The following is a 22,914-nucleotide window of genomic DNA, read 5'->3' on the forward strand; positions in this document are numbered from 1 at the left end:
CAAACAACCGCATTCACATTTTTAGGGTAGTAGCTGTACAGACACACTCATAGAAGCGCTTCCATGCAAACACATACCCAGGCATACACACTATATATACGGCACCCTCCGTATCTTCTGGATTGTATTTTCTCTTGTGTGATGGGCCATCTATACCTCTTTTGATGACATCACTCATTAAAATTTGTGTGTGGCTTTCAATCTCGAATAAATCAATAAAGAAAGCAATATTTAAAATGCCAAATGATCAAAATAGTATTTGGAATGCCAAGTATAGTTTTGCAAATTCATAGCCTTAGTCTTCATTGTGTACTGTATGTAGCGATGTTATTGTTCGAAACGTACTTTACACAAGTGTGTTAACTTGAATATTTCTAGCTATGCAAGCTTGATTTTATGCATCGTTGCTTTCTGGAATGTGTCAGACCACAAATCATAAGGCAATGCAAGTACACATTGCATCATTCGCATTGCCGCAAGTGTAAACTGTCTTTTTCTACGGTCAGTTTTTTCTGTTTTAGTTCAAATGCTGCCATGGCTTGGGATGGGAATCGTAAGGAATTTAACGATTCCGGTTCCTTTACAGTTCCACTACGATTCTTAAAGTACTTTTGAGGAAGAAATATTTAAGAAATTTTACTCACTAATTTTGATATAATACCACTAATTACAACAAAACTCATATTGTGTATCTTTAACTTCCCAATTACCATATCAACAACCGTCCAGTAATTACTCTAAATTCTTGGGTTTATTTCAAGTCTGATATAACAAGGTGAATTGATTGCGTTTCAGTAAGTTTTTGATTTACTAAAAAGAACAGATTGATAAGGCATTCATTCGGATGGAAGCACTGTATAATTTGTGATGTAGATTCAAATGAACCAGATCACAAGAGTCATTCATTCCAGAATCGGACTGGTTGCAATTTACGTTTTGCATTGCTGATTTAGTAGTGGTGTTACGGTGCTACTGAGAGGTCACGCAGGAAACCCCTTTTAGCACAGTGTCCAGTCAGCAATAGCGTAAGAATGCATGTTCTAGCATCGATAACAGAAACAAAAGTAAAAAAATAATAATTTGTTTTCAGTATTTTTCCAAAAAAATGTAACCATTTCTAAATAATAACAGGGTCTCTATTCCCAACCCTAGTCATTGCGGAGCAACAGTTTAAAAAAAAATCTTGACCAAGATTTTAATCAAGTTGACCAAGTTAGTGAATAAGTTTGTAGCTAGCTACCTGAGTAATGTCACTTGGTTTAATTAGATTTTTTTTTTATGGTAACTCTATCACCCCTTGAGTGCTGAGATTTGTTACTGCCACATCAACACAAGAGTGCATGTTAAGTTTATTCAATGGCCGAGACAGCACTCTTGAAATCCGTTGGCCAAGCATTTGTGTTTGCATATTTGTGTAAAATATGGTTGTGGCCTTAATTCCAGCAAACAAGCTCTTTAAGCATTATTTTAAGATGTGCTCAACTTTGGTTCAGATAATGTTTTTCCAGGTTGTACGACTGTACAGATAGGTGGAACTATTAATAGTAAGAGTTTTGTAGTAAGTTGTCTGTGAACGTATGTATCAATAGTTGTTGATGCTAAACAGTCCTCTTGTTTGAATATTTTCCTGCAGAAACACTGCACAACTAAAGCAGCTTCAAGATCAGATCCTCCTAGAGCAGCAGCAACAGCTAAGGCAGGAGGTTTCCCCTCCCCACCAAGACTTAAAGGAAGTCTCGCCTCCATCTCTGCCTCTCCCACCTCCTCCCTGCTTCCAAGAGCTGGAGTGTAGCACCATGCAGACAAGTACCTTCAACTATGCCCGGCCCAAGCAGTTCATCGCTGCCCAAAGCCCCACAACAAGCGGGGGACCACTTGGATACAGCACCCAGTCCTCTACATCCTCAGGCTCCAGCCTGGCATCCCCACTGTCCCCCACCACAAGCCACAAACCCTTCAGCCGTGTCACCCTTCCGCTCTTCCAACAGCAACCGTCACTGACTAAAGGAAGTAGTGTGGAGTCTCCCAACTCGCCCTCTTTCCCCCCGCCCCCTCCACCCTTTTTCAGCTCCAGCAATCTCTCCTCTCCTTCTGGCCTGGCACAAGACTTTCCTCCGCCCCCTCCACCACCTCCGCCACCTGTCAAATCAAGCCCCACACGCTCAGAAAGCTCCTCTCCCTTCACATCCACGCCACAGTCACCAGCCGGGTTTCTGGTATCAGTGCTCCCATCCTCACCTCCTCCGCCACCGGTGAATGCCCTGGGCCTGCCCAAGGGTAACGGCACAGTGTGAGTACTCCTAATCTTCTGCCATACTACACTATAACACACTTTAACAGGTTGCAGTCTTCTGGAAAGGCTTTCCTTCATGTTTGTTGGGATTGGCTCCCATTCAACACGAGCATCAGTGAGATCAGGCACTAATGTTGGCCGATGGGATCTGGCTGGCGTTCGGCATTCCAATTCATCCCAAAAATGTTCAATGGGGTTCAGGTCTGGGCTTTGTGCAGGCCGGTCAAGTTCTTCCAGACCAGAACCTGGTTAACCATTTCTTAATGGACCTCGCTTTTTGAGGTAGCACACTGAAAGTATTTGAGCTCTTTGGTAGACCCCATCTACTATAATTGTTTGCTTAAGCAGATTACATGGCTGTATGTCTGATTTTATGCATCTATTAGTAATGGGCTTAGCTGAAGTGGCCGAACATATTGATCAGAAGAGGGTGTCTGCATATTTTTGGACATGTGTATGATTTCTTTTTCTGCTGAACACAAATGAAGATTCCACTTTCGCTGTATGGAAAATAGCAGCTTGGACATTCTGCAAAATATCTCCTTTTGTGTTCCACAGAAGAAAGAAAATCATACAGGCTTCGAATGACGATGATGCTTGTTATCTCCTGCAAGTGTTGCAACAAGCTGATCAAGTATTGGATCTATCTGTAGAGTACTGAAAGTGTTTCCAGAACTCAACAAACTCTCAATTTGTGATCAGGATTTTAGTGAAAATGATCTTGGATGCAAGACTGATGATGAAACATGAGTTTAAAACCCATTCATAATCTTTGATGGAAGATGACCAATGCGGAGTGTGAGAGAGAGCTTTCCTGCTCCAAAGCTTTTGGCCATATCCTCATTCTCTTGATCTCTATTTTCTTCAATACCTCCCATTAAATAAAATCTCTGTCTCCCTCTGTTCCTGGCATTCCATAGCCAGAGAGGAAAAAGATAAGAGACCGCTATGGAATTTTAAAACACGCACATAGACAAACTGATCCCAAAAATGATTCTCGCTTTTTAATGCATATGAAAAAAAAATCTACATTCCTCTCAGAAATGTTAACTTTCATGCTGCAGTTTATTTTTTTTTTAATTCTGAGTTGGGCATATATTCCTAACCTCTATCTGAATATATTTGATGACTAAGTTAATATTGGGCCAGTCAGTGGTCCATCTGGCTCCCATCTGGCTCCTTGATTGGGCAGTGAGGATGTCAGTTATAGCTGTGCTTCCTGTGACCATGCTTTCAACCTCACAAAATCAAGAACAAACACAATATATTTTAAGTATTCATTCATAAATCAATCAAAATATGATTTATTAATTCATTTCTCAAAAGTGTCTGCATTTAAATGAGTCTGTTGACTTAAAATGTAAAGTCTCTTCTCATTGAATGTGCTTTAACAGGGCACTGCCACGTAAGACTACACCTCGCACACCGCGCATCATCTCTGATTCTGACATCCAAGGCTCCAAAGATGCTGTCATACAAGATCTGGAGAGAAAACTACGTTTTAAAGAGCTCAGCAATGGACAACAGGTGTGTGTCTGTATGTGTGTAAGGGAAATTATGTCTGTGTTACTAAAGATTTAAGGTGTATTTTTAGTAGACCACTAATACAAATTAACACATATTAATACTACCATACTAGCCTTACTAGCATTAACATATAGAATATAATGTGTATTACAGTCTTAAGAAATAAGAGGCAGTCACGTTTTCATTTAAAGGAATAGTTCACCCAAAAATTTTAATTCTGTTCTCCCACTCATGTCATTCCAAACTCATATGGCTTTATTTCTTCCATGAGAGTATCCTAAAAGTATCATCACAGTGTTTCATACAACATATGCACTATATTCCAAGTTTTCTAAAGCCATATGAAAGCTTTGCATGAGAAAGACCGACAGAGTTTGATTTGAGAGACTGAAGCTCTCAAAAATAATTTGATTCTTGGTTCATCGTGATTGGTTACAAGACATGAAAGAATCAATGTTATTTGGCATCATATATGAAAAATCTGGCTCATCTTCATGCACTAGGTTTGAATATGTGTATGGGTGAATTGGGTGAACTTTACCTTTGTAATTATAATTGGAATTTGCTTTGATGTTTTCTTTGAAAATTATCATTTTTTTTTTTTTCATAGTAAATATTCATTCCAACAAAATACAGCTAATAAGTTCAGAAAAATATCCTTCACCACCAACTCTTCCTGCTGATGTTTTTAATCACGGTAGAAGCCCAAGCCCCAATGTCTACCAGTAATGCACAACAATGCTCAGTACCACTAATAGCTCTCAATGCATTAGTACAAGCCTCCACGTAATCTGAATGCGTGTGTGTGTAAGTGAGTGTTTTCTCACACACTAACCCAGGCTCTGACAGATTAATCCTGCTTGCTTTCAGAGGTTAACCTATGAGGAGAAGATGGCTCGCAGGCTGCTGGGCGCTGACAATGCTGCCACAGTACTTAACACACAGCAGGTGGAGGAGGAGCCAATTACACAGGTACACACACACAGGCACATATTCACACATACACACAAGCACATCTGTGAGCACAACACTGTTTTGAACACGCACACCCATATAATGTTTCCACTGTGTCACATGGTAAACAAAACAGTTGTTTTTAAATGACTGGCCCTTTAATTGTCTTCTTTATAGCTAAAGTGTGTAGTTTATGCACTACTATAGTGTCACCAAATGGAATTGCAAAAAATAACACCGTTTTCAAACGAGTTCCCCAAAGTTCCCCATCTTCTGGTTGAACAAATGAGTAGTCCCACCCTAAACTTACACCATTGCTCGAGCCAATGACACTTTGTTTGATGCTTAAACAGAACAGTTAAAGGGGAAAGCAACCTACAAATGGTTTCCTTATAGTTGTCTCTGCATAATAAGCTGGGAAAGGAGAAAGTAAATTGTAAAACAATTACACATTTCAGATTTAAATGTCTTTATAAACAAAATGCATCTGTTTCAAATCAGTAAACACACTTTTTCCAACGACTACCATGATACTGCTAAGCTATTGGAAGTAGTTTAGAGCATTGTGATTTGCCTTGTGTGCTTGTAAAGCATCTTAATTCAGCTAATAGCTCTGAGCTTCTGCATGTGTTTGCCCATATGCATTTGGTAGAAAGTAAAGTGAATACATTTTAGCAACGAGTGTGTCGGAGAGGGATTTTAGAGGTGTTTGAGAAGGTAAGTTCATAAACACAGGATTAGCAACCCATCACAAACACACACTAACAGTGATGTGTGTGACTGCACATTTGTGCAATAGAGCTGTTAAGTCATGACGTCAGTTTGTAGGCTTACCAGGAAGGCTAACTCACCATGGGTTCCTTCGGGAATTTCCAGTGCAAATAGAGGTTTTCGATAAATGAGTAAAATAAGGTCTGTGGTTAACATTACTTGAAGAGACTTTCCCATTTTGTTCTCGAACATAAACTGTACATTTTGAAAACATTGTGTGCTTTAAAAACGTGTGTTGCTAGCAAGTTGCTACACCTCTACTGTTTAGGGGTTTGACAAATACAGTACAGGCAATTCATTTGACAAACATTTTTAAAGCTGCACTACGTAACTTTTTGGGCTTACTATCTGTGGTTAAAACTTAAAATTGCAAGTAATTTGTGAACATTTTATGTCAGTTGTGTTTCAGCACTGCTCTTCTGCATGGATGAACCTCATGGTTTTTAGGTCATTTGTGATCAGATCCTCTCTGAGATGCTGTATGCTCACTAGTAGAGCCTGAGTAATGACATGCTATTGTCATGTTGATCTTTTGTGATTCAATTAAAAAAATGTAATGGAGATCATCACTCTTTAATAAATATTGATTTAAATATGTAAATAAGTGTTACCTACCACACATTCATGTTTGTATTGTACTACACCTAAAAAATCCCAAATTTAAGAGGTGAAACCTTTTATATGTATGATACGAGTTCAACGGAAGACCCTTAATTATTTTTACATTACAATTTATAGCCTCAGTGGATGATGCAAGTAAACCATAATATTAAAATAGTATGCACACAAAACCGTAAACTAAAAACACAAAAGGATTTAATGATGGGGATGAAATGTATTAAAAGATTTAAATCATGCAGAAATATGAAGTAAAACAACTACATCAATAAGCAGTTTCCTTAATCGTTTCTTTGGCAGTGAAGTTATAATGAAGAAATGGTTGCATGCTGAACAAATTAAATGGAGATATGGTTATATAACCATTTTTATATGGTTGTGGCCTTAATTCCAGCAAACAAGACTAAAGGAACAACTGTGCTAAGAATCCAAATTGGTACATATTTATAAACATCTTGATGTGTATACATGCATGGGGAACTACCTTGTAGTATATTGTACTTATAAAAAGTATATAGCTTTTAGATGTTGTTTTTAATACATCAACTTAATGCATTTCTGCGACTGGAGTAAAAGGAGACCATCCTACCAGAAAACACATCTAAGCATTATAGCAAGTTAATGACTTCGCCAAACAGTGAAACATTAATCTGTTGCCTGCTGTCCTGACGCTGCTGTTTTGATACTGCTGCGCCTTCCCAAGCCGCCACACATGCGCTATAGTAGCTTAGCCGGCCCTCCTTTTCTGTGTTTACGGACATGATGTAAACACACAAGGATGAATGCCGTAAGCCTGCAATTTCCCACCAAATCCTAACTGAAAGCTCAAAATATAAATCATTATTATAATGGACTTCTCGTAGTGAATTGGCCAAGACCACTGTTTTGAACACAGATTATTGTGTAAATGCTCAATATTGGAATTTTGTTAATTTTTAACCAAAAATATTCCATAATGCAGCTTTAAAGTGCACAACAGCAGTCAAATGTAAAGTTTAAATCTAGTTTTTGTAGAACAAAACCGAAAGGCTCAAGTCATGCTAATCAAAGAACTTATTTCATTCATACATTCTTTATTCTAAAAACCCATGGGAAATTCCAGAGGGAACCCAGGGCCCAAAAACAGCTAGTTCTCTTTTGCTGTTTTGGACTACAAACTGAACAACTCTATAAGTGTGTAATCTGAGCACAAGATGTGACATCATCAGACAAACCCTCCGCCTTTTTTCTGATTTCTCTACAGGAAGGCAGCACAGCTGGTTCAGAGTCTGTCCCTCAAAAGGTTATTCATACTCATCCTGTCTATTACAACCATGACACAGCAGCATTCCTCTGTCTGTCTTTATTATAGAGCACTCTTTCACTCCTCTGAGTCTAATCTTGTTAAGTCAACCTCTTTGTTTTTATGTATATTCTCTCTCTTTCACCCCCTCTGTGTGCGGTCACCCCCATGTTTTGGCCAGTCACTACTGTATGTGATTGATTTTATACACTGTCCACTGTGTTTTCTTCTGTTTATGGTACAATTGGGTCCTGATTCAGCACCGTGATGTTTGTCCCCATGCCTTACAAAAACGATTCTAGATTTTTAATGATTTTGAAATGATTATCAAGAGAATAGCTACACTCAGACTTGTATTATCCTAAAGAGGTTTATTTTGCAATAATGAATCTCTGACAGTACATTTTCCTACTTATTTCACAACTACTTCCCAAAGAAATAAATAAATAGACATGAAAAATGTATTGATTGATTGAATGTTGTGAGAAGTAGGAAATCGGTTGGTTCAATATCAAAAGTATTTGGTGTGTGAATGCTGCAATTGACCAATCGAAATTAAGTGTTCCAAAGAGCAATGTAATCATTTTGGAATGATCCATGAATTAAGTTGAATCTTGAAAAGAAAACTGAATACTTGAAATGTTATCAGGCATGGTTATCATGTGTCTGCTTCGCACATTTCCTACCCTTAAGTGGAGACGCTAAAATGCGCATGGTTCTCTTCCTCTGAACTGTGAGAAGTGTATAGGCTGTTAATGTTGTGTCATAAATATAAAGTCTGCTTTGCTCTCAACATGTTCATAGGCAAACAGCGGTTGTCTATGTGTTTGCATAGGCAATGTGCATGTGTGTGTGCTTCTGGGTTGATGTGGCTGTACATGCAAGCGAACAAGATACAGTATGGATAGGGTGCCTTGTCTACATGCAGTTATTTCTTGCTGCAGCTGTGTCTCAAACCTGTAATTACTGTTGTGATGTGTCATCAGTGCACATCATGCTACAGACGTTCCTGCTGCCTGCACAGAGTGAAAGAGAAAAAAAAAGAAAGGAATAAAGAAATAGAAAGACAGAGAGGGAAAGAAAGAAAAAGAAAAGGAGAGGGAAAAAAGCAAGAAGAAACAGAAGACTAGGCCAGATGAAAGAGCATTAAGGATGAAACTGTAAATAAGATTATAACACAAAGTAATGAAAAGTGGGGGTGGGGGGTTGCGCATTTTGTGTGTCTTTGCACTATCATGTCTACAATCTACAGCACACTATATGGCCACAAGTATCTGGACACCCAAACAATGCACCCATATGTGCTTGTTGAACATGCAATGTTCACATTATTGTGAAGGGTTCGCATGCTTTTGGACATGTAGTATATTTACTATAGCTGCAACTAACAAATAATTTGTTCATCAATAAATTGATATTATATTGATTGTAGAGCTGTCATAACGCGTTAATGTATGTGATTAAAAAATTTTAACGCATTCATTTTTCTTAATAGTGATTAACGCATTTTACCATTAATAAAGCATAAACCAGCAAAAACACTGGTGGGACTAGGGCGGAACCTAAGGACCTCTTAACACTATTTGAATGTACAAAACAAGCCCAGATGGGACTTGTGACAGAAAGCAAGAACCTTGCAACCTCTGTAAGGTACAATTTAATTACCACAGAAGCAGATCAAGTCTTAACTATCATGAAAACACAGAATAAGATCTGCAGCACTTTTCCTGTGGAGATCAAAGCCGCAGTTGATGCCTTGGCGTGAATCATGAATGCTGCTTCACGATTGCTGTAGCAAAGTAGATAGCCACAGTCTTCTGGCTGATTAATGTTGTGGAGGATTAGAGTTTAAGAGAACGAATGCCCATTGCAATGAATACACAACCTTTGGGGACTAGTTCTTTAACCCTTGTGCTGTGTTAAAATTTGTTACCTAATTTGGTGTTCGCAGTCAAAAATGACCGGCCTGTAAAAATTGCTTATAAATCACTCATTATGCTATATTATCACTAAGTATTGGATTCAGTGTTTTTGACAACTTGTTTTCTTTCAATTAGCAAAGGTTTTGTATTTCTTTTTGGAACTTATTGATCATAGGCCTTATTGACCTGAGCTTATGCACCTCCGTTTTTTGGTGGATCATTTTGACAATATTAAATAAAATATGAAAACATTGTGTATTATTTATCAAACTAGTGTGCTTTGAGTGTTTGCTTTAATTTAAACATTATTGCCCCACAGTGACCCCTCTCCAATAGAATCTTTCTTTGATGATCTCTTTCATCAAGCATTGTGTGTTTCAAATGCAGAGCACACATTTGCAAGGCACATGCAAAAAGCTATTTTCAGCCATGTGCATGAGGACACAAAACCACCAGGCGTTGTCTTTCTAACATTCATTCGGTATCTCACTATGGGAATTCGCTTCAGGCGTATCCGACACTGGAAGCAATGACACCACATCTGTCAGCTGAGAGGCCAATCACAGCAGTGATAAGGGAGCCCCACCTACCTAAATAAGACACTGCCACAGGTCTCTTCTTCATTCTCGTTCTCTTCCCCATGAAGATTATTGGAAGCTATCTTCAGCAGGACTCACAAGGAGTGGTCGCTAAACAGTTCGTTAGACGAGCTGTTCAGGTATGTCACAGAGCGTTGCTTTTTTTCTTTTGCGAATATATATATATATATATATATATATATATATATATATATATATATATATATATATATATATATATATATATATATATATATATACTGTCAAAGTGAATATACTTTTTCTCCGGGCGTAAACCAGTGTGTCAAGGCAGTTTTCGGTAGAGTTAAAAGCAGTTATAGCATCTACCCTTTCCTGCATGTCGTGGTGGTGTGGCAGATTGGCTGATTTTATCATATTAAGGAGAGATCCGGAGATTAACACAGAATTGAGTGGCACATTGTGGTGAATTGGCTCTGTGTTCTTGAGCTCAGGTTTCTGTAATGGCAACTGCAAGCTGACCGAGCAGTGGAGCGAAGGGAAAGGATTCCTCCTGTCTGTGCGTGTGTAGATCTATGATCTCGCCCAAGGATTTCCACCTGCTCTGTCTCGAGGTCCGACATGCGCAGGCTGCACTCGCTAATCCCAAGTGATGCCTGCACTGTTCCCAGTTCGTGCAGCGAGTTTCGGGAAGGAGGGTGCGGGTCGCAGCATGGACGAAGTTTCCACTGATCTGCCTCCCCTCTTTGAATCTGCCCCTTTGGCAGGGGACAGGGAAGAAGAGGAAGAGGATTACGATGATGATTGCCTTTTGGAGGACGATGGCACGGAGGATGAGGATGATGCTATTCTCCCCGCTCATTCTTAGCCAGGCAGTGCGTTGGACGCATCCCCCTCTCCTGTCCAGGGAGAGCAGGACCTGGTTGAAATGTGTAGATGGGCGGCAGCCAAACTCTCCATCAACTGCCCGTCACACAGGTGGGCCAGGGTGCAGAGAGAGACCTGTATGATGGTAAATGGCTGCCGTCTCGTGCTGCCCCGATAAAACATTTGATTCCTGTCGTCCCAGCATGCGTCGTGGAGATGCAATGTATTTGGGACAAGCAGTTGTCTCACAGAGTGCCTGTTAAAGGTTTCTCTAGGCTGGTTGTGCATGGGATAGATGATCTAGGGATGTCCAGCCCCCCTCTGGTTGAGGCATCGGTGGCGAATCACCTCCACCCCGATTGTCGGGCGGTCTTTTCGTCCGCTCCTCCTTCATTGCTGGGACAGACGGAGAGATTGTCGGCCTCCATTTATCAGAAGATCTACCGATCTTCAGCCTTAGCCGTAAGGCCTCTTAATGCCACCTCGCTCCTTACAGCATACCAGGCTGAGCTGATATAGGAGAGGGGGCGGCAAATTGACGCCGGACGCGGCATTGTGGGAGGAGATCTGCGTCATTACTGATCTCAACCTGTGCATGTCACGAGGAACCGTCCAGAGCTGCTGCCGCAGCATGGGTCTTGCTGTCGTGGGCTTTCTTTAGCTTTGTTTGTCTGAGAGAGAGAAGACGGACTTCCTGGATGCCCCGGTGGAACCGAAAGCCCTTTTCGGGGTTACGGTTTCTACGATACAACAGCAGTGTGATTCAAGGAAGAAAGATGGGAAGGTGTTTGAAACTTGCCTTCCCCGAAAAGTCACTGCTCGTTCCTCAGCCATCACGTTCTGGGTTCCCAACCCATTTTAGAGGTGGGCAATCTGGATTCAGGACCCAGACCAGTAAACGCCTCAGAAGGTACAAATTCAAAATGCTCTCGCTCAAAACAGTCTCTCAATTTGTTCGTCCCAGAGACTGGTTTACTTCAGTTGATCTGAAAGATGCATATTTTCACATTGGCCTTTACCAATCACACAGAAAATTCCTACGTTTTTCTTATCAGGGAGTATCCTATGAATTTTTGATGGTGTCTTTCAGTCTGGGGAAACTGTGGCTGGCAGAAATAATACAACTCTTGTACGGCCAGCCTTGGCCCCTCCCGCTGCGCAGGGACTTGCTGACGCAAGCACGGGGGGAAATATTTCACCCAGACCCGGACAGAGTAGCTCTTTGGGCATTGCCCATGAGAGGCTAGATTTGAATGTCACAGTTTACCCTCGAGGGTTATTGAAACGATTAAGAGCACGAGGGCTGTCTCAACGCGCTCCGCATACGATAGGATATGGAGTGTGTTTGAGCAGTGGTGTGCACAGACACATTGTTCCATTCGATATTCAACATATTCGGTGGCAGACGTTTTGTTTTCTTCAGGAACTTTTGGATAAAGGCAGGGCATTTTCTGCTGTCAAGGTTTATTTCACTGCCATATTGGCTAGTCATGTGGGAATTGACTTGAGTACAATAGGTCAACACCCACTTGTTTGCAGGTTTATGAGGGGCGCTCGGCATTTGAAAAGGGTGTCAAAACGTCATGGGACCTGTCCGTGGTTCTGAACGTGCTTTCTCAGCCTCCCTTTTAGCCAGTTGAAAGTATGGAATTGAGGCTCCTTTCGCTAAAGGCAGCTTTGTTACTGGCTCTGACGACATCGACGCGAATTAGTGAACTCCATGCTTTGTCGGTACATCAATCTTGTATGCGCTTTGTGGTGGATTTGTTGAGAGTGTCTCTTAAAACGAATCCAGCCTTTGAGAGTAAGGTGAGCGACTCCACACTCAGTTGTAAGCCAGTGGACTTGCGAGTTTTTCACCGCCGCCATTTTCCTCATCGGAGTATGAGTGGCTAAATTGTCTGTGTCCAGTTCGTACTCTACATTTGTATGTGGAGAGAACTCGGGCATTGAGGAAGAGTGATCAGCTTTTTGTTTCTTGGGTTGATTCTCATAAAGGCAGACCCATATCACAACAGCGCCCGTCGCATTGGGTAGTGAAAGCTATTATATTAAGTTATAATAGTCGGGGTTGCGACCTTCGGAGGGCTTGAGAGCTAATTCTATCAGAGGCATGGCTACCTCGTGGGTGCTGTTTAAGGGCATTACAGTCCAGGACATTTGTGTGGCTGCAAATTGGGTGTCGCCTCACACCTTTGTCCGATTTTACAGACAGGATGTTACACAGCCGTCTTTGGCTCATTCAGTCCTTGGTGTGGGTAGTCAATCTGCCGATGTGTTAAAATATACACACACACAAATCAGCAATAACACAGTGAAGCACAAGTGTGTTTCCCCTCCCCCCGAAACCCCAGTTCTCTGATAACAGAAGTGATGAATCTCACCACACTTCCCTCCTTGCAGTTGCACAAAGAAGAGATATGCAGAGAATGAAGAAGAGACATGTGGTGGTGTCTTAAATAGGGAGGTGTGGCACCCTTATCACTGCTGTGATTTGTCTGTCAGCTGACAGATGTGGTGTCATTGCTTCCTGAGGCGAATTCCCATAGTGAGATACCTAACTCCTTATAATAGAGAACCGGGGTTACGTGAGTAACCTAAAGTTCATTGATTTGGTGATTTGTTGATTCGAAAATATAACAGAAATATAAACAGTGTTGGTATTTTTGTTGCATGAAATGTTCTTTATATGACAGTGTTAATGTGTAAATAGGCTTAGGCCAGTTTTCTTTGTCACAATGATCAGATTTGAAAGGGAACACCACAAGTGTTACTTTGTGCCCCCTTTCAGAAAATCAAAGCGTTTCAAAATAAAAGTCCTGTTTTTTGTGATCTTTCCCATTCATTTTGAATGGCCGGTCATCTTTGACCAGGAACCCCACAATTCTATTGATTCTATTGGAGAGGAGTCATTGTGGGGCAAAGACAGTTCTGGTGTGTGTGTGTGTGTGTGTGTGTGTGTGTGTGTGTGTGTGTGTGTGTGTGTGTGTGTGTGTGTGTGTGTGTGTGTGTGTGTGTGTGTGTGTGTGTGTGTGTGTGTGTGGTATTGTTGAATGTGGTTCAGGGTAGGATAATGTTCATCTGTGTGAAAAAAAGCATGTAGTACTCAAGAGTTTGTGCGTGAACATGAGTATGTGTGTGTTCGTGTGTGTTCGTGTGTGTGTGTGTGTTCATGTGTGCAAGCACACATGCACATATGTGAACACGAACATGTAAGAAAGCATGTAATGCTCAGAGTTTGTGCATTTACGTGAGCATGTGTGTGTTTGTGTGTGCTTGCGTGTGTGTGTGTGTGTGTGTGTGTGTGTGTGTGTGGGTAATGTTGGATGGATGAATGAAGGATGTTGGATGCAGTTCAAGGAAGGATAAAGTTCATCTCTGTGAAAAGAAAGCATGTAATGCTCAAAAGAGTCTGTGCGTGTACGTGTGCGTGTGTGTGTTAGTGCACGTGTGTGTATGTGCCCATGCACAGGTCCGAAGCCTTTGTTTGCAAGCACACATGCACATATATGAACATTAATGAAACATTAAAGCACACTAGTGTGATAAATAGTACAGAATGTTTTCATATTTTTTTTAATATTACCAAAATTATCCACAAATAATGCTTTTTTTCACTCAAAAACAGAGGTGCATAAGCTCAGGTCACTGAGGCCTATGATCAATAAGTTCCAAAAAGAAATACAAAACCTGTGCTAATTGAAAGAAAACAAGTTGGCAAAAAGATCTAATCCAAAATTTGGTGATAATCTAGCATAATGAGAGATTTATAGGCCGGTCATTTTTGACAGGGAACACCAAAAGTGTGACAAGGTGAGAAAAAGCACAACCCCCCCACCCCCCATAAAAAAAAAAAAAAAAAAAAAATACCCTGTGTGAGCAAAGTCAGTATGTTTTAGTTCAGTAGGATAACAGTAACTAGCATTATCAGGCAAAAGAAAATCCTCTTCGGGTCAAAATGACCAGACCACATGAGTGTTAAATTAGTCAACCTCCCACTTAGACTTTGGGAAACATTTAATGTTACTTGAATAGGTGATATTTTAGTACATTTTTATCTTTATACTGTAGAAGGCTTTGTTTGGAAAATGTTAAAGCTTTATATTGTTACATATTGTTTTGTTTTCTTTCCTAAAAAGGAAATAAATTAATTTTGATAAATAATTATGTATAGTCAAATTTCAGCACTTTCAAAATCTGCAATTAATCGCGATTAAAAATTGTAATCGACTAACAACACTAAATGATTAATCTGATTTAAAAAAGGCAAAGTTATCCTGTTTTTGTTTTGTTTTTTAAACTAGTGCTGTTAGTCAATGTAAAATTGAAATGAATTGCCTACTTTGAAAGTGCTAAAAAAACAAATTCTTTAGGAAAGAAAACAAAATAATGTGTAATAGTGTTTTATTAACATTTTCAAACAAAGCCTCCCACAGTTTAAGGATAGAAATGCACTTAAATTAAACCAATTCAAGTAAATTTAAACATTTCACAAAGTCTAAGTGGGAGGTTTATTAATCGAAAGAACAATATAACAGTTAATTAATTGAATAGGTTACGTATTTGAATTTTGAATATTTTAATTTTGATCTCCGCATAAAAAGTGCTGCAGAGAACGGCAGATATCTAATATGGCAGAAGTAGTAAGGTAGTATGCATTCTGAACACAGCCAATGTCTTGTTCTGCTTTTAGTGCTGGCACTTCATCTGAATTCAGTAATCATTAGCTGACACTTCAAAAGATCAGCGGCAACTGGGTCAAAATTGAAATTGTTTTAACTTTGAGCGGCGCATCAACAGATATTCCACTGGATTCCACTTTGGCTTTTTAGGTGATTTACGTGCTTCTGTGGTAAATAAATTCCGCCTTACAAAGGATGCAAATTACTTTATTTTTGTCACAAGTCCCATTTGGGTTTGTTTTTGTAAGAGGTCCTTTCTCCACTTGATCATTGTGGACAAACAGCACAGAATCGCTATTGTGTGTTTTGATTGTGGTGTGTACATCAGTGAAATGACTGCAGACACATTGCAAGGGTTCTGCCCTATTCCAGCCAGTGTTTAGAACTTGGAAGGACCTGAATAAAATGTCAGAATCTAATGTCATTTTCATAAATGTGTTGATTTTGTTAAAAAAAAAAAATGAATGCATTTTAAATTAATTGCATGCGTTAATGTTTTAATTTTGACACCCCTTTAAAAAAAAAACAACTAACTTTATACCACTTTATAGCCTTTGTTTTGTTTTTGTTTTAATTGAAATGTGTTTTTATAACTGTGAAATGAAATCAATAGCAGAGTTTCTTCATGCTACAGCACACATATCCAACTATTGTCCATAATGAAATTCATGATTGATTTTAATTGATTATGACGATTAGTTTTTGCAGCCCTAGTATTTAGAATCCATGCTTATTATACCCAGCATTTACAGAATATCTAATCTTCTCTTCCTCTGTGTATGTGACAGGAGTATAAAGTTTCGAGCTTCGAGCAGAGGCTGATCAGCGAGATTGAGTTCCGTCTGGAGCGCTCGCCTGTCGAGGAATCTGACGATGATGTCCAGCATGATGAAGACATGCCCGGAGAGGTTGCACCGTTTTTTGATCAGAAGCTGAAGCACTACAAGGTCTTCGAGGGCATGCCTGTGACCTTCAGCTGCAAGGTCATGGGAGACCCAAAGCCAAAGGTGAGAGGTCATCACACATGCAGTCTAGCTCTCTTAGCATATTTACATCAATGTTGGTGATAGACAATTTTATACTAAAGCGACTTACAAGAAAATGCAATTATTGTTTTTAACAAGAACCTCAGCAACTAGTTAAGGATACAACGATCATGCCATGGTCTAAGTCACTGAGATCACTTTTTTCCCATTCTGATGGTTGATGTGATCATTAACTGAAGCTCTTGACCCGTATGTGCATGATTTTATGCACTGCTGCTACACGATTGGCTGATTAGATAATTGCATGAATAAGTAGGTTTACAGGTGTTCTTAATAAAGCGCTCAGTGAGTGTAAATACATAATGTTTTTAATATTTTAAACTCTGAATTTTGAATGGCTAAAGTCAAGAGTGGTTATGATTGACAGTGAACCTGACAGTGAACCTACTATTGCGATGGTGAGCGTGCCATGCAATGTAGTATTATTATTATTATTATTATTATTATTGTTGTTGTTGTTGTTCTGGAGAAATGCCAGTGGCTCATGGTATACGGAGTTGTTTTTTTTGTTTTTTTACAGTTAATGATGCTTTACAAAGAGACATTTATGCTGTGATAAGGAATTGGAGGAGGAGTGTTATGATGGGGTTGATGGTAGAGTTTATCATCTGTTACGTAAGGCTGGTTTCATCGGAAGCTTTGCTTGCTTCAGTGTTGAGATTCCTTCCATATATGGCTGTCTCTCTTTAATTGTCTCTCCCCTTCTTAGGCCGTGTGTCCAGCAAAGCATTTTTTGCCAGCTGAAAATGCCAGGCGCTCTTCTGAAAACGCCCAGCTGGGAGCGTTTGAGAGTGCTTTGGAGGCACAACATTTTTTCATTTGAGATGCATTGGTTGCTATGTTACGGAATATCTGCGGAAGTAATGGGTTGCAAGAACCTAATTTCACAGATAGTTTGTGTTATCAAAAAGTACTGAATGTAAAAATGTTGGCCCAAGGAAGAGTACTTGCTCTGGCCCTTGCTCTGGATGAAGGGAAATCTGAAGCATTATTTTTCATATTAATATTGTGGTAGTCCGGGAATGACATCTGGTAAAGACATGAATACTCAGAGACCACCAAACTTCTCCATTGTTGTTCAGTTGTTATACAAGTAGGATGTGACAGTTGGTCAGTGTGATATTTGTCCCGCCCCTCCTCCACTGTGATTAGATGGCTGGGTAAAAAGTGACAGTGACGAGCGCTGCGTTTTACCCAATGTTGAAAATTTTTCAATACTCGGCGACCAGAAAAAAATGGCAAGCATTCAGCACTCAGTGTGGAATAGACGCTCAGTGCCTCGTCACGCTGCTGGCTTTTTTAAATACACGGCGCTCCCATTGCAAACAATTGAAAAAATACACTGGCCTCAGGAAAAAAAAATGCTTTGGTGGACACACGGCCTTACTCTCTCACTACAATGAAACCACTGTAATGACTGTGGGATGACAGCAGTCTTTATAATAACACGAAGGATGAGGAATAGAAAAGGAGAAAGACAAAGTTACTTTGGAAAACATGTTGCATAATGGTGTTTATATGTTTGTGTGTGTTTAAAGGTTTACTGGTTTAAGGATGGAAAGCAGATCTCAAAGCGCAGTGAACACTACCGGATCAGCCGCGAGGCGGATGGCACATGCTCCCTGCACACAGAAGCTGCCTCTCTAGATGATGATGGAAACTACACTATAATGGCAGGCAATCCAGTGGTGAGACACACACACTTAATAGAATGCACAAAAACTAATTTACTCTTCATAAATCATTAGAGCATTAAAGGTGTTGCTATTTTTTTCATGGAAGGGTATGCAAAACAGTTGTTCTACTCCCTGAAAGATATAGAAGTCAGTGTTGTGAGCTATCTCACCGGTCTCCGTGACAACACTAGACTCAAACAAAAATGTATCTGTGAGCCGTGGTTTCAGACTCTTTCTGCCTGTCAATCATTTTAGGCTTTTTCTGTAGTATTGTAGTTGCAGCAAATTATTGAGGCTTAATGCCATTTTTATAACATGTTGCTCATAACAGCTGTCACTTGTGGGTGCTATTTTATCTGCTGTTGTTTTGAACAACCACTTCTGCTCTGTGTCGGTCTCAATAAAGCTAATTTGGTATCTTTAGAATGCTGGGTTTTGGAAAGAGGGGGCATGGCTAATCAAACAGCTCAGCTTGTGGAAATTCCAGAACGGCTAAAATCGCTTACAGCACCTCTTTTTTTTTTTTTTTTTTTTTTTCTCCCCAATTTGTAATGCCCAATGTGCTGTAGGTCCTCATAGTGGCGTGGTGACTCGCCTCAATTCGGGTGGTGGAGGACGAATCTCAGTTGCCTCATGTGGCTTGTTGAGCGCGTTACCGCAGAGACATAGCACGTGTGTAGGCTTCACGCTATTCTCCGTGGCATCCATGCAAAACTCACCACGCGCCCCACCAAGAGCGAACCACATTATAGCGACCACGAGGAGGTTACCCCATGTGAATCTACCCTCCCTAGCAACCAGGCCAATTTGGTTGCTTAGGAGACCTGGCTGGTGGCACTCAGCACGCCCTGGATTCAAACTCACGAATCTAGGGGTGGTAGTCAGCGTCTTTACTCGCTGAGCTACCCAAGCCCTGCTTACAGCACCTTTAATTCTTAGGATAAAGTGAATGAATCATTTCAGTCTCATTTAATTTTACTGAAAGGTTTTTATCTGATTTTTCTCTCTCACATACACACAAACGTTTACATAGCATCTAAATGAGGGCATGCCATTGACTCCTATTGTTTTTATATTAATAATTATTAACTTCTAAAAGAAAACATTTTGCACTTTTATATTTAAAAAAAATTGTATTACATTTATCTGTTAATTTATTTTTTCAAATGGGGGCATCCCCAAATATTTTGAGGTTTTGTCAGATTTAGTTACCTTCTGGGGACAAATTTGTCCCCAAACTATAGCCACAGTCAGTACATTTGCATGCATAGGTATAGTTGAGCTACAGCAGGTTTTTGTGTTGTCAAGCTATTGTCTTCGTCTGTCTGTACACGTCGCACGTCATCTGTCTTTTGGAGCATGTGCACAACGACAAAGTCTACTGTGGTCTGATTAACGTGTATACGTGCTAGACAAAGCTGAGCTACAATCGCAATATCTAGGTCTGTTACTGTTACCAACAAAGTGCTCACATCCATCTCTCTCTCTCTCTCTTTAATGTTGCCTCTACTTCCAAGGAATTCAAACAAAATTACCTCTGTAGTGTCTCTCATGCGTGTCACTTTTCAGTTATCTTATTAACCCTCTTAGTATTCTTCGAAGAAATGACTTTTGTGTTATTATAATGATAATATAATGCATTGGTTATTTTCAGATAAGTGTTTTTTTATTCTGGATTTTTTTTTTTTTAATCTTATGAAATATTTTGACTTAATTCTCACCCTCTCTGTTTCTCCCTCTTTCAGGGGAGGGTGAGCTGTACTGGAAGGATGATGGTCCAGGCTGTGAACCAAAGGGGGCGAAGTCAACGCTCGACACCTGGACATATCCGCAGGTAAATAAAGCACTGCTGTCTCCGATCAAACAGAGACAGATGCTTCTACTGGATACAACAGGTCCAGGACCAGGTTTATCCCCATAGCCTAATTTGCTGAGATTCCGATTAACACAATGACAATCAACACATTGTCATTACTACTATCAATAACCTGAGTTGCTCAATGTTATTAGCACTTAAAAAGGGTGTGCCCCAAAGAACACCTGTATATGTTGGACCATGAAACAATAACCATTTAAGAAAGAAAGTGTTTTGTTAAGAATAGAATTTGTGTGTGGGAATGTTTCCCAAAGGGTGGGGTTTCCTTTAGATAAGATGTTATAACATATCCAACCTTTCAGGTCTTTTGAGTTCTTTACAAATTTGATTGACAGAGTCAATAGTGTCTGAGGGTACTGCACAGTGTGCCAGCCTATCATTCATGACACGTGGAAACGATTCCCTACACACAAAGTAATCTAAGCTTCTCTCGATCAGATTATTGATTCCGTATGCATTGTAAACTTGACATATGAGTGTTTTTTTTTGGTTTTGTTCTTGCTACTTTATCTGGTAGAGTTGAGTGTGAAAATATTCTAGTGTAGCTGTGACAAAGTCTGTGAATGATCTTGAATCATGTAGCTCTACTGAAGAATGTGTTATTTATGCTGACACTCCTGCGAATAAAATATCCACAATGAAACGAAGAAGAGAATGAGTAATGTGGTCCAATCACTGAAACCACATTTAGAGATAATGAGAAATGAATGACCACATTGCATTTGTTGTGTAAATGGTAATCCATACTCATGCATCCCAGGAAAACAAATGTGTGGCTTTCAAAGTCTGGGCCCGTTTGCAAGAAGCCCCTTAAGTTAAAGGGATAGTTCACCCAAAAATGAAAATGTCTCATCATTTGCTCACCCTCAAGCCATCCCAGATGTGTATGACTTTCTTTCTTCTGCTGAACACAAAAGAAGATTTATAGAAGAACATGTCAGCTCTGTACAATGCAAGTGAATGATGACCAGAATTCCAAAAGCTCCAAAAAGGAGAAAAGGTCAGCATAAAAGTAATCCGTCAGACTCCAGTGGTTTTATCAATGTATTCTGAAGTGATCCAGTTGGTTTTGAGTGAGAACAGACCAAAATGTAGCTCCTTTTTCACTGAACATCTTGTCATTGCAGTCTCTAGGCACGATCATGATTTCAAGTTCGATTACACTTCCTAGTGCTTGATGCATGTGCAGGGCACTAGATGGTGCTATAGGTCAATCAGTGTATTAGGGTTTTCTTAACTTGAGGGGTTTCTTGCAAACGGTTGCTGATCCTTTGATATGCACAATACAACTTACAACTACTGTACTTCAGTTTGTCTGACATCAACATGCAGTAAGTCATGTGAAGCATGCACATCTGAAGTTCATTTAATATAGGTGATCAACTAAAATAATAATGAGTATTCCAGTCGAAAAGTCATGTTTCCAGTGAATATTTAATTGAAGAATTACAGTGAATTGAAATCATAGATTATTTAGAAAGCAACAGTCAACACTTTGTGCCTGATTTATTACATAGTACAGTGATGTACGTGTAGTCATGCAATCCCATCACAAGTGGTCACATTTGATGCATGCCAACATCAGGTGTAAATGGTGTTCTGTCTCGCCTGACCACTGTGTGATCGTATCACCCAAGAAAGATGTTGATGTAATTTGTAAACAGGGCCTTTCTGTTCTCTCTTTCTCCCAGACCACGCTCGAGGTCCAGAGACAGTGGTGATGAGAATGAGAATATTCAGGAGCGTCACTTCCGCCCTCACTTCCTGCAGGCCCCCGGTGACCTTATTGTGCAGGAGGGCAAACTCTGTCGCATGGACTGCAAGGTAACTCCACAAGCACTGCCCCACTCTCATGTTAACCACTCTTACAGCTTCTCATGCACTCCTTATGAGCAGATCTCTAAAAAGAGAGGAGGGGACTTATTTATGATCTTAGCATGCTTTCTTGCTTGCTTATCAATGTGAATTGCCATAAACTGCACATACTGAGCAGAATAGGATGCTGACAGTAAACATTCCATGCTCAAAAAGACTTCAAAAACCAAGAAAAAACTAAAAGGAATATTCTGCATCAAATACAAGTTAAGGTCAACCAGCTGCATCTGTGGCATGCTGTTGATAACAGAAAATAATAATTTTCTGAAAATATCCCCCAGTTTGTAAAAACAGACAAAAAGTGTGTTGTGCACTTATAATGGAAGGCTGTGTGGCACACGAAAAGTGATTGTGCCATAGACGTGCATTTTAAGTACATTTGTTGTTGTTGTTTCGGCAGTTCTGTTTAGTGCTGCTAGTGGCATAAAAATTGCACTTTTTACCTTAAAGAAAACAACTAGAAACATCATAAACACAAAATTGTCAAACAGATGTTTCTCATGATGTTAAAAACCTTTTGATCTAGAGGCGTATGGTTAAATGTTTGAAAACAATTTTGTAGACAAAATATAATTGTGCCAACATATTAATTTATTTCATTACAAAATTTACATTTTATTTAAAAAGAAAGTTTTTTTAAATGGATGGCTTGGAACAAATAATAAATAAAAGTAGCTAATAAGTGCCCAGCATAGATGGGAACTCCTTCAATACTGTTTAAAAAGCATCCCAGGGTGATATCTCAAGAAGTTGGTTGAGAAAATGCCAAAAGTACATTTTGGCAAATTCTAGGTAAAGGGTGACTACTTTGAAAACGCTAAAATATAACCTAGTTTTGATTTATGTAGTATTTTGTTTAGTCACAACATAATTCCCATAGTTCCATTTATGTTATTCCATAGTTTGATGGTTTTACTATTATTCTAAAATGTGAAAAAAAAAAAAAAAAAAAAAACAATAATAAAGAA

The 22,914-nt window shown here is 39.7% G+C and overlaps 1 protein-coding gene across 5 annotated transcripts in view; it reads left to right on the top strand.

Annotated features, from left to right (window-relative positions):
* The window catches only part of LOC127410002 (palladin-like), a 157,350-nt gene that overhangs the window by 121,236 nt on the left and 13,200 nt on the right, over window positions 1–22,914 (top strand). For 4 of the 5 annotated variants that reach the window (XM_051644972.1, XM_051644974.1, XM_051644976.1 and 1 more), the window contains 8 exons: window positions 1,634–2,290; window positions 3,688–3,820; window positions 4,691–4,792; window positions 7,407–7,445; window positions 16,262–16,480; window positions 18,058–18,207; window positions 19,941–20,029; window positions 21,763–21,895. In XM_051644972.1, the coding sequence (XP_051500932.1) occupies window positions 1,634–2,290; window positions 3,688–3,820; window positions 4,691–4,792; window positions 7,407–7,445; window positions 16,262–16,480; window positions 18,058–18,207; window positions 19,941–20,029; window positions 21,763–21,895 (1,522 nt within the window). The remainder of the gene's footprint in view (window positions 1–1,633; window positions 2,291–3,687; window positions 3,821–4,690; window positions 4,793–7,406; window positions 7,446–16,261; window positions 16,481–18,057; window positions 18,208–19,940; window positions 20,030–21,762; window positions 21,896–22,914) is intronic. The other variant, XM_051644975.1, reaches the window with a different exon arrangement.

The sequence above is a fragment of the Myxocyprinus asiaticus genome, chromosome 19 (assembly GCF_019703515.2).
Source record: "Myxocyprinus asiaticus isolate MX2 ecotype Aquarium Trade chromosome 19, UBuf_Myxa_2, whole genome shotgun sequence".
NCBI classification, from domain to species: Eukaryota; Metazoa; Chordata; class Actinopteri; order Cypriniformes; family Catostomidae; genus Myxocyprinus; species Myxocyprinus asiaticus.